This window comes from Crinia signifera, chromosome 1, assembly GCF_055691185.1.
Source record: "Crinia signifera chromosome 1, ASM5569118v1, whole genome shotgun sequence".
NCBI classification, from domain to species: Eukaryota; Metazoa; Chordata; class Amphibia; order Anura; family Myobatrachidae; genus Crinia; species Crinia signifera.
This window is the reverse complement of record NC_139217.1, coordinates 475,429,666-475,441,874: the sequence shown is the minus strand read 5'-3', so window position 1 is coordinate 475,441,874 and position 12,209 is coordinate 475,429,666. Positions and strand designations below refer to the sequence as shown.

At 51.5% G+C, this 12,209-nt stretch overlaps 1 protein-coding gene across 1 annotated transcript; it reads right to left on the bottom strand.

Moving 5' to 3' along the window:
• Nucleotides 1–318: 318 nt before the first annotated feature.
• RPP25L (ribonuclease P/MRP subunit p25 like) lies at nucleotides 319–11,344 on the bottom strand. Its single transcript, XM_083155453.1, has 2 exons — nucleotides 11,056–11,344; nucleotides 319–1,284 (listed from the first exon to the last, which is right to left on the bottom strand). The coding sequence occupies exon 2, from the start codon at nucleotides 1,267–1,269 to the stop codon at nucleotides 712–714; it is 558 nt and encodes a 185-aa protein (XP_083011579.1). The 5' UTR covers nucleotides 1,270–1,284; nucleotides 11,056–11,344; the 3' UTR covers nucleotides 319–711.
• Between the last annotated feature and the right edge of the window lie 865 nt (nucleotides 11,345–12,209).

Sequence of the window (12,209 nt, the reverse complement as noted above, 5' to 3'; positions counted from 1 at the left end):
ATTGAATCCCGTCTGCATGTTCTCGGTCGAGTTGACAGAGAACGGGTCTGGGTCACGGAGGTCGAGCAAGCTTGACTGCCGTGACCCCCACATTGAATACCCCCCATAGTGATCAGCACTACTGCCGCGTGGGACCGCTGTCAGCGGAGAGAGACGCACTACTCCCAGGTACAGGTGACACAGTAGGCGCTCCCAGAGCAGACTGGCTGATGTCCCGGCACAGAATTCAGCATACAAGCTTCTGCCATCCTAACCTTCCAGTATGTATTAGTGATTGGCGCAATGTACTGTATAGGAAACATGGTTCCTGAGACAGGCTGAGAGATTGTAGGAAAATACACATTTATTGTGAGGTAAGGCTCAACATCTGCAGTTAGTTGGTGCACATTGCCATATCAGCGACAAGCTACACCTGGTTCCGAGGACACTCCTAAGAGAACAACCAGATCTACAACACGTCCGACCAATCTCTATAATCCCCATACATACATTTTGCTACAAATACAATAGAAATAACTTGTGCAGTGTTTGATCAGGGCTGACTATTATCTGACGTCTGAGATGTCATGTGAGGCACATGTAACATAATGTAACAGGGTGTTGTCATTTGTGTCCTCAATGGACGCCATCGAGCCAGGATTTCATGTATATATGGGTTCAGCTTAGTAATATCCACCCCCACCAAGTGCCCTTATGTTACCGTACTCAACCCTATGTCTTCTTCTGCACCTCCCCACGTCCTCCAGATGGTCTAAGCTGTTTCCTTCCATTTGCCCCCCCTCTACCCACCCCTGGTCTCCTCCTCTTTGGCCCCTGGTTCTCCACTTTCAGTTCCTGGATCCATTGGGACTCATAGTTGCCCGGAGCTTGGTACCCGGGTTCGGCGGCATCGAGGGGATCTTTACTCAGCAGAACGCAGATAGAAGGTCTGTTCCTTTTCACCGTCAGCGGATCCAGCCCCACCTCGGGCACGATCGGCTCCCAGATCTCTTCAGTCTGTCTGTAAAGGATCTTTGTGATCTGGTGAAGATCCTTTACGGCCCTTTTCAGGATCTCCACACAGGTGATCGTCTTGCTGAGCGCTTTGCCAGTGCCGCTGAACATGATCTGCCGCACACTATCGCTCTCCATCTTGCTTATAGCGAAGCCCATCAGGTTCCGGATTTTGCTGCCATCTTTCACCTTCATCTCAATGATGTCCGGCGAGAGGACGACAAAGGGCCGCTCTATGGGCTTCTCCTCCACTCTCACCTTCTTATAGTTCTCCATAGCCAGGTGACGGAGCTGGAAGACCAAGCAGAGACAGGACAATGAGTTCCAACCATGATAACAGAAAGCAACAACGGTACAGTTTGGAGAAAAGGTTAGAAATATGGTGACGTCTGCAAGCAGAGAAATGTTCCTCCGTCTGGGACAGCGGTAATCCCGGGGCAGGCTAGTCAGAGAACCTACTGCTCTCATTCTACACCATACTGGTGATGGGACAGCGGTAATCCCAGTGCAGGCTAGTCAGAGAACCTACTGCTCTCATTCTACACCATACTGGTGATGGGACAGCGGTAATCCCAGTGCAGGCTAGTCAGAGAACCTACTGCTCTCATTCTACACCATACTGGTGATGGGAGATGCGGGAATCCCAGTGCAGGCTAGTCAGAGAACCTTCTGCTCTCATTCTACACCATACTGGTGACGGGACAGCGGTAATCCCAGTACAGGCTAGTCAGAGAACCTACTGCTCTCATTCTACACCATACTGGTGATGGGACAGCGGTAATCCCAGTGCAGGCTAGTGAAAGAACCTTCTGCTCTCATTCTACACCATACTGGTGATGGGACAGCGGAAATCCAGGTGCAGGCTAGTCAGAGAACCTACTGCTCTCATTCTACACCATACTGGTGATGGGACAGCGGTAATCCCAGTGCAAGCTAGTCAGAGAACCTACTGCTCTCATTCTACACCATACTGGTGATGGGACAGCGGTAATCCCAGTGCAGGCTAGTCAGAGAACTTACTGCTCTCATTCTACACCATACTGCTGATGGGACAGCGGTAATTCCAGTGCAGGCTAGTCAGAGAACCTACTGCTCTCATTCTACACCATACTGGTGATGGGACAGCGGTAATTCCAGTGCAGGCTAGTCAGAGAACCTACTGCTCTCATTCTACACCATACTGGTGATGGGACAGCGGTAATCCCAGTGCAGGCTAGTCAGAGAACCTACTGCTCTCATTCTACACCATACTGGTGATGCGAGATGCGGGAATCCCAGTGCAGGCTAGTCAGAGAACCTACTGCTCTCATTCTACACCATACTGGTGATGGGACAGCGGTAATCCAAGTGCAGGCTAGTGAAAGAACCTTCTGCTCTCATTCTACACCATACTGGTGATGGGACAGCGGTAATCCAGGTGCAGGCTAGTCAGAGAACCTACTGCTCTCATTCTACACCATACTGGTGATGGGACAGCGGTAATCCCAGTGCAGGCTAGTCAGAGAACCTACTGCTCTCATTCTACACCATACTGGTGATGGGACAGCGGTAATCCCAGTGCAGGCTAGTCAGAGAACCTACTGCTCTCATTCTACACAATACTGGTGATGGGACAGCGGTAATCCCAGTGCAGGCTAGTCAGAGAACCTTCTGCTCTCATTCTACACCATACTGGTGATGGGACAGCGGTAATCCCGGTGCAGGCTAGTCAGAGAACCTACTGCTCTCATTCTACACCATACTGGTGATGGGTGTGAAGATCCCGGGATCATGCAGCAGCGCAGCGCGACTTATGCCTCACGCAGAGCCCCGGGGTCACTCCGAGTCCCAAAGATCGCACAGGAATACACAATAGCAAAGGTACAAAAGTATTACCTTTATTTTACACACGGGTTATACATGTAAAATCAGCAATTACAGTCTATATACATTATATACAGAAAGGCCATCAGTATTAGTCACGTTATCAGAACCTTACCACGTTACCTTCAGATTAAGCTCAGATGGGCAGGACACGCTAGTCCACGACTCCCAGCGCTGGCTCTCATTCACATCTCTCTCCTCTCTCCCTGCAAACACCCACTTACATCCCAAAGGCACCCCTCTCCCCCTCCCTCAGGAATTCTTAACCCTTTCTATGCTGGGTGCAGTTGCATGAATGTAACAGGGTCTCCTATTACCTGTCCAGGGGCTGATTAACTCACTCCCTTCATCTGGCTTTGAAGCTTGTGTATGTGAGGGATTTCACACCTTCATGTAAACAGATCTCTTCTCTGGAGAGTGACCCTGGTGTTATCCATCCTTTAGCTTCTTGTTATTTGGGGGGGAAGTGTATGTCTCTGCCACTACCTGTTGTCTCTGTTACTAAACAGCCTATAAAGAGGTCCTTTGATCCCTGAACCTAAGACTACACAAAATAAACACATTCCAATCTAATCATTTGGTCCATTCTAGCCAGACCATTTGTCTCCACATATACAGTTGCATTATTTGAGTAATATACATTTGGGAAGACTGCCATAATTAACTTCATAGTCACAAATCCCTTATTCATGATACCATCGCAGTTTACTAAGAACAGGACCTGGAGGCAGTGACGTAACCACGGGCAACGCTGATCCTCCCTCCCAGTTTCTCCTGTGCCCAGAAAACTATCTTCTTGCCTTCATATGCATATGTAACAGTATGGGATACAGTATACAAAGCTTTGGGAACATATTACAGTCATTTACATAACATGAGGGAATATTTCCCTCCAGTAGCACACATACTCAGCCTAATGGAATAACCTGTTTGGATTATTCAGTATAACATCCTATTATTGTCCGACATCCAGCCCTGTGATGTCCCCTGTATACAGCAGTCTGGGGAACACAGCTCAGATGTGAATACAGTCAGTATAACATCCTATTATTGTCCGACATACAGCCCTGTGATGTCCCCTGTATGCAGCAGTCTGGGGAACACAGCTCAGATATGATTACAGTCAGTATAACATCCTATTATTGTCCGACATACCGCCCTGTGATGTCCCCTGTATACAGCAGTCTGGGGAACACAGCTCAGATATGAATACAGTCAGTATAACATCCTATTATTGTCCGACATACAGCCCTGTGATGTCCCCTGTATGCAGCAGTCTGGGGAACACAGCTCAGATATGAATACAGTCAGTGATAATATCCGGTTATCGCCGGCATTTTGCAATTCTCTTTGCTGAAGCGCAGAAAGAGGCGGGAGAACAACATATGACGGAAAGGGGCGTGGCCTGGTTCCGTCACACAGCACCCCTGTTGTTTACCGCCGCTGCGATTCACGGCTACACAATGTCCCTGCGTATTGCTTATCCCTGGCCCTCCTGGGCTCAGCCATTCACAGTTTATCGCACAACCTCCAGTACTCCTGGTACAGGGTTTTCCACTGTCAGGTGGGAATGTTTCCTCCTCGCCTTCCCTTTTGGTTGTTCCTCGTCCCTCCGCCTCTGGCGCAACTGGGAGGGGCCCGATCTGTGCACGCAGACCAGCATCAGGGAACCTGGCCGCTCTTAACAACAGTGCTGATGTTGGCTGCAGAGGAGCGGCGGGTACCGACAATGTCCCTCCCTCAAACGCCTTCACATCCACCCCACTTGGGTCTGAAACCTCCCCCAGCCCCTGAAGCCGCTGGGCCTCCCCTGGGCAACCTTCCATCCATGTCTGTTCATCCACCTTGCAGGGCCTCAGCACACTCTGCCCCCACCTGCCCTCAGCAGTAGGCAGTGGCCCAGGGAATTCTCCTTCACACCATGGCTGCAGAAGAGCAAGGGGTATCCGCAATCCTTCCCTGGCTCTTCCCTCAAAAGCCCCCACAAACACCTCCCCCAGTTCTAGATGGTCCTCTGGACCCTTACGTGATGCTTGAAGGGCCTTGCTGGTGGGATCCTTCTCCCCCACCTCCCAGGGCCTGAGCACACCCAGCCTCCACCTGCCCTCAGCAGCAGGCAGCGGTCCTGGGGATTCTTCTTCACACAATGGCTGCAGAGAAGCAGGGGGTATCCGCAAGTCTCCCCCTGATTTACCCACAATCCCCCCCCTTGGGTCGAACACCTCCCCCAGCCCTTTGAACAATAACTGCTGGGCCTCCCCTGGGCAAACTTCCATCTTCCCCAGGGTGCACTGCTTCCCCAGCCTGGCTATGAGAGGGACTGGTGGGGTGGCATTGTACGGCAGCACTGCTGGCATCTCCCTTACAGCCCCAGGTGCAAACTCACATTCTCTTGCTCGTGCCATGCTGGGTGGTGAGGTGTCTTCCTCTGAGGCGCAGGGGGGTGCTGAGCTATGCCTCTGACCATCCCCTCCATGTTTGCTTGCTTGGCTGCCTGTTTGCGGCAGCGGCTCCCCGGGCACATAATTACAGTCAGTCACTCTTGCAGGGGACTCACAGAAGCGCTGCACCCCAGCCTCTACTCCCTGCTCTGGCACCCCGGTCACATACCTGCCCTTTGACTTCAGCTCCTCCTGGCTCTGATGGCTAAGTGGGAACAGTCCTGGATAATCCTCCTGGGGTGGTAGAGTGGCAGAGCGCACCCCAGACACACTTCCTTCCATCTCCCCCTGCTGAATATGCTGGGGCTCCTGGGGCAAGATGCCCTCATTCGCTGGGCCGCTGGTGGTCATGTAGGGGAGAAGTACTGCCCCCTCTGCTGGGGCACAATCATTGTAGACCCCCTGGCTGCTAGTTTCAAAGTCTCCATCTCCCACATCTGCAAAAGGGAAGATGTACTGCCATTCTTCCTGGGGTGCCATTTTTGGGTGCACCCCCATCCTTTGGCTAGCTGCTTGGAGCAGTGGCTGACCACTGCTTTGTACCTCCTGTGGCGAGGACTCAGCCATCCCAGTCCCAGCCTCCAAGATCTGCTCTGCTCTGGGGCAGCCCCTGCACTGTATACTGGCACTGCTCCATCTATGACAGGCTCCGTGTGCACCAGTCCATCATCACCATGTGGGGCCACAGTGCCCAGCTCCGCCACACTACTTGGCACAATGCAGGGGGAATAAATATCCTCTTCCCGATATCCATCTGCCACAATCACAGTCCATGATGTTAGGGCTCCTTTAGAGTCCGGGGTCCCTGGTGCGATATCACAGGGACACTCCACAGCTAGTTCCTCATTTCCCAACTCACTGAATGGGAACAGTTCTGTGATTTCTCCCTGTGTCAGTGGGGGATCTAGTTCTGTGGCTCTCTGAGGATGCATGAGCCGCAGCAGCCGCTGTTCCTCTGCCTCCCCCCGCTGACACTGGTCCAGCCACTCTGGGGAATTCAGCTCCCCCTGTGCCAGGGCGACCCTCTCTGCATTATCATAACAGTGCAGGAGACACTGCAACTGCTCCTGGGCACTTCTCAGTTCTCCTGGACACAGGACACAGTTCCTATACACGCTGAATGCATGTAGCGGGTCCTCTTGTTGCTCGTACACCCATCGGATAAGAGTGCAGTGCGAGCGGCCTTCAGGGGGTGTGCTGCATCGTAGCCTCCATTCGTCAGTTAGGTCCTCCAGACTCATTCTTGCTAATGGAGCTCCAGATTCTGCAGGCCACAGTTCCTCTGCCTCACCCCCTGGGATCTCGGTAGTGGACCCCTCGGTCATCCACCCCGGTGGCACCATCAACTCCTCCTCCCTTTGAGTTCTCTTCGCGGGCTCCTTCCCAGGAACCACGTTACCCGGTGCTGGCACGCTGGCCTCAGCGATCCGGCTTCTATGCATTAGCTGATGCGTGGCGTTACTTACTTCTGTGACAAAAGTCTTCCACGCCACCGTATGCAGCAGGTTTCCTGCAGCAGCCTCAGATACATACTGCTTAAATTCATCGGTCAGGTAAGCTGCTTTCTCCTCTGTAGTAGCACCTGTCCATACATTAATCCACCGATATGCTGCTCCCCAATCCTCCCAGAGGGGCTGCATCAGCGTGGATGGGCTTCTCCAGTCCCATTCCTCAGCCAGACGACTCCATGACGATTCCTCATCTATGAGCCTCACTGCTCTGGGTGACTGTGGGCACCTCTTGCCTCTCTTTGGACGTCTCTGTCCTTTTCCTGGAGCCATTCTCCACACGGGCTGCACTCGTAGAGCTTGGTCAGCGTCACTTGCTGGACCCCCTTACGTCAGCTTCCGCTTCTGGGCCACGGCACACTCCGCCGTTCCCTCGCTTGCAGGGATTGTCCCCTGGACAAGCCGGCACTTAAGCGGAATTCTTCCCTCGCTTAATGCCCTTGCAAATTATACTTTTTCTTCTCACCGGCATCCTTTTTAGGAACAATGGTTACCAGGTCCCTCAAACATGAGCTAATACTGGCCAATTACTGGCTATTGTGTTTCCAGAGCCTGGTCGCATCAAGATACGAGCCCCTAGCTCTCCCTCCTTTGGGTGTGCGATCCCCACCGCTTGCCACCAAATGTGAAGATCCCGGGATCATGCAGCAGCGCAGCGCGACTTATGCCTCACGCAGAGCCCCGGGGTCACTCCGAGTCCCAAAGATCGCACAGGAATACACAATAGCAAAGGTACAAAAGTATTACCTTTATTTTACACACGGGTTATACATGTAAAATCAGCAATTACAGTCTATATACATTATATACAGAAAGGCCATCAGTATTAGTCACGTTATCAGAACCTTACCACGTTACCTTCAGATTAAGCTCAGATGGGCAGGACACGCTAGTCCACGACTCCCAGCGCTGGCTCTCATTCACATCTCTCTCCTCTCTCCCTGCAAACACCCACTTACATCCCAAAGGCACCCCTCTCCCCCTCCCTCAGGAATTCTTAACCCTTTCTATGCTGGGTGCAGTTGCATGAATGTAACAGGGTCTCCTATTACCTGTCCAGGGGCTGATTAACTCACTCCCTTCATCTGGCTTTGAAGCTTGTGTATGTGAGGGATTTCACACCTTCATGTAAACAGATCTCTTCTCTGGAGAGTGACCCTGGTGTTATCCATCCTTTAGCTTCTTGTTATTTGGGGGGGAAGTGTATGTCTCTGCCACTACCTGTTGTCTCTGTTACTAAACAGCCTATAAAGAGGTCCTTTGATCCCTGAACCTAAGACTACACAAAATAAACACATTCCAATCTAATCATTTGGTCCATTCTAGCCGGACCATTTGTCTCCACATATACAGTTGCATTATTTGAGTAATATACATTTGGGAAGACTGCCATAATTAACTTCATAGTCACAAATCCCTTATTCATGATACCATCGCAGTTTACTAAGAACAGGACCTGGAGGCAGTGACGTAACCACGGGCAACGCTGATCCTCCCTCCCAGTTTCTCCTGTGCCCAGAAAACTATCTTCTTGCCTTCATATGCATATGTAACAGTATGGGATACAGTATACAAAGCTTTGGGAACATATTACAGTCATTTACATAACATGAGGGAATATTTCCCTCCAGTAGCACACATACTCAGCCTAATGGAATAACCTGTTTGGATTATTCAGTATAACATCCTATTATTGTCCGACATCCAGCCCTGTGATGTCCCCTGTATACAGCAGTCTGGGGAACACAGCTCAGATATGAATACAGTCAGTGATAATATCCGGTTATCGCCGGCATTTCGCAATTCTCTTTGCTGAAGCGCAGAAAGAGGCGGGAGAACAACATATGACGGAAAGGGGCGTGGCCTGGTTCCGTCACAATGGGACAGCGGTAATCCCAGTGCAAGCTAGTCAGAGAACCTACTGCTCTCATTCTACACCATACTGGTGATGGGACAGCGGTAATCCCAGTGCAGGCTAGTCAGAGAACCAACTGCTCTCATTCTACACCATACTGGTGATGGGACAGCGGTAATCCCAGTGCAGGCTAGTCAGAGAACCAACTGCTCTCATTCTACACCATACTGGTGATGGGACAGCGGTAATCCCAGTGCAGGCTAGTCAGAGAACCTACTGCTCTCATTCTACACCATACTGGTGATGGGACAGCGGTAATCCCAGTGCAGGCTAGTCAGAGAACCTACTGCTCTCATTCTACACCATACTGGTGATGGGACAGCGGTAATCCCAGTGCAGGCTAGTCAGAGAACCTACTGCTCTCATTCTACACCATACTGGTGATGGGACAGCGGTAATCCCAGTGCAGGCTAGTCAGAGAACCTACTGCTCTCATTCTACACCATACTGGTGACGGGACAGCGGTAATCCCGGGGCAGGCTAGTCAGAGAACCTACTGCTCTCATTCTACACCATACTGGTGATGGGACAGCGGTAATCCCAGTGCAGGCTAGTCAGAGAACCTACTGCTCTCATTCTACACCATACTGGTGATGGGAGATGCAGGAATCCCAGTGCAGGCTAGTCAGAGAACCTACTGCTCTCATTCTACACCATACTGGTGATGGGACAGCGGTAATCCCAGTGCAGGCTAGTCAGAGAACCTACTGCTCTCATTCTACACCATACTGGTGATGGGACAGCGGTAATCCCAGTGCAGGCTAGTCAGAGAACCTACTGCTCTCATTCTACACCATACTGGTGACGGGACAGCGGTAATCCCAGTGCAGGCTAGTCAGAGAACCTACTGCTCTCATTCTACACCATACTGGTGATGGGACAGCGGTAATCCAAGTGCAGGCTAGTGAAAGAACCTTCTGCTCTCATTCTACACCATACTGGTGATGGGACAGCGGTAATCCAGGTGCAGGCTAGTCAGAGAACCTACTGCTCTCATTCTACACCATACTGGTGATGGGACAGCGGTAATCCCAGTGCAGGCTAGTCAGAGAACCTACTGCTCTCATTCTACACCATACTGGTGATGGGACAGCGGTAATCCCAGTGCAGGCTAGTCAGAGAACCTACTGCTCTCATTCTACACCATACTGGTGATGGGACAGCGGTAATCCCAGTGCAGGCTAGTCAGAGAACCTACTGCTCTCATTCTACACCATACTGGTGATGGGACAGCGGTAATCCCAGTGCAGGCTAGTCAGAGAACCTACTGCTCTCATTCTACACCATACTGGTGACGGGACAGCGGTAATCCCAGTGCAGGCTAGTCAGAGAACCTACTGCTCTCATTCTACACCATACTGGTGATGGGAGATGCAGGAATCCCAGCTCATGCATCCAACAAGTAGAATGCTCCACACATGACCCAGTCCTGCACCCACTGCAGAGGGGTGCCGGATGGCTCCCCGACAGTCGGGATTCCGAAAGTCATTACTCCGACGTCGGAATCCCGACTGCTCCCTCGTGGGGGTCCACGACCACCATAGAGGGAGAATAAAATAGGTGGCGAGCGCAGCTCGCCACCGTGCCCGCAGCGTGGCGAGCGCAGCGAGCCCGCAAGGGGCTTCATTGCGCTCCCCCCGCCGTGCAGTCGGGATTCCGACGTCTGACTAATGACTGTCGGAATTCCGACCGTCGGGGATTTATACCACACCCCTGCAGAGCGAGAGGTGCCAGGGCTGGATATACCTGGGCAGAAGGCCCATTACTGTATTATGATGGGGCGGGGCTTCGTGGGTGTCAGGGGCGGAGCTATGCTAAGTCTCCCGGCACTTTGAAAAAATAACAAAAGCAAAACATCGGTTTTGCTGTGCCATCGATGGTGGGAAACCATCTGGCTCTACCCCATCGATGGCAAAAGTATTCAATGGCCATCCCTAGCCATACAGCCGCCTACCCCTGGCCTGGCATCCGGACCCTAGGAGTAAGTGAATGATTATGTAGGTGACCCCGTGTGGGGGTTACATATGGTTTTGTTTGCACAATAGTAATGTAATGATCCTGCTCAGTGTAATTATTATACACATTTCCTGAACAATAAGCCCCTTCAGCCTGGTCTGGGCCTCCTGGTAGACGTACTGTGCACACAGAACACGCAGTATACGGGGTACCCGGCCCATACAGGAGCCCCGGGCAGTACATGGGGGTATATATGTGGGCCAGCCCGCCGCAGAGTGCCAGAACCTCGGACAGGGCGTGCCTAACCCCCCCGTACCCTGAGTGACAGCTATTGGGGATATGAGGGGCTATACAGGCCGGCTGCACCCTCACTACTCACCGCACACCGAACCTCTCCTCACTCCCCCGCTACACAGGGCGCCGCCATTACACTCACTGACGTCATCCACAGCGTGCACCAATCACTGGCGTCTCTGGGCTCCGTCACACTGAGGGCACGCCCACATCGCGTTCCCGGAGTCCGAGGGCGGCTGCTGACCTCTGCTGGAGACAGGCGGTACTGCAGATCTGAGCCATCGCCTTTATAATACTACCCACCGTGTACTATTACCCCCATTGTCCTTCTAATATCCCCACTGCCCTACTATTACCACCAGTGTCATTCTAATACTCCAACTTTCCTCCTATTACCCCCAGTGTTATTATAATACCCCCACTGCCCTATTACCCCCAGAGTTATAATACCCACACTGCCCTACTATTACCACCAGTGTCATTCTAATACTCCAACTTTCCTCCTATTACCCCCAGTGTTATTATAATACCCCCACTGCCCTATTACCCCCAGAGTTATAATACCCCCACTGCCCTACTATTACCACCAGTGTCATTCTAATACTCCAACTTTCCTCCTATTACCCCCAGTGTTATTATAATTCCCCCACTGCCCTATTACCCCCAGTGTTATTATAATACCCCCACTGCCCTATTACCCCCAGTGTTTTTATAATACCCCCACTGCCCTATTACCCCCAGTGTTATAATAATACCCCCACTGCCCTATTACCCCCCAGTGTTAATATAATTCCCACACTGCCCTATTACCCCGTGTTATTATAATACCCCCACTGCCCTATTACCCCCAGTGTTATTATAATTCCCCCACTGCCCTATTACCCCCAGTGTTATTATGATTCCCACACTGCCCTATTACCCCGTGTTATTATAATACCCCCACTGCCCTATTACCCCCAGTGTTATTATAATTCCCCCACTGCCCTATTACCCCCAGTGTTATAATACCCCCACTGCCCTATTACCCTGTGTTATAATACCCCCACTGCCCTACTATTACCACCAGTGTCATTCTAATACTCCAAATGTCCTTCTATAACCCCCAGTGTTATTATAATACCCCCACTGCCCTATTACCCCCAGTGTTATTATAATACCCCCACTGCCCTACGATTACCACCAGTGTCATTCTAATACTCCAACTGTCCTCCTATTACCCCCAGTGTTACAATACCACCA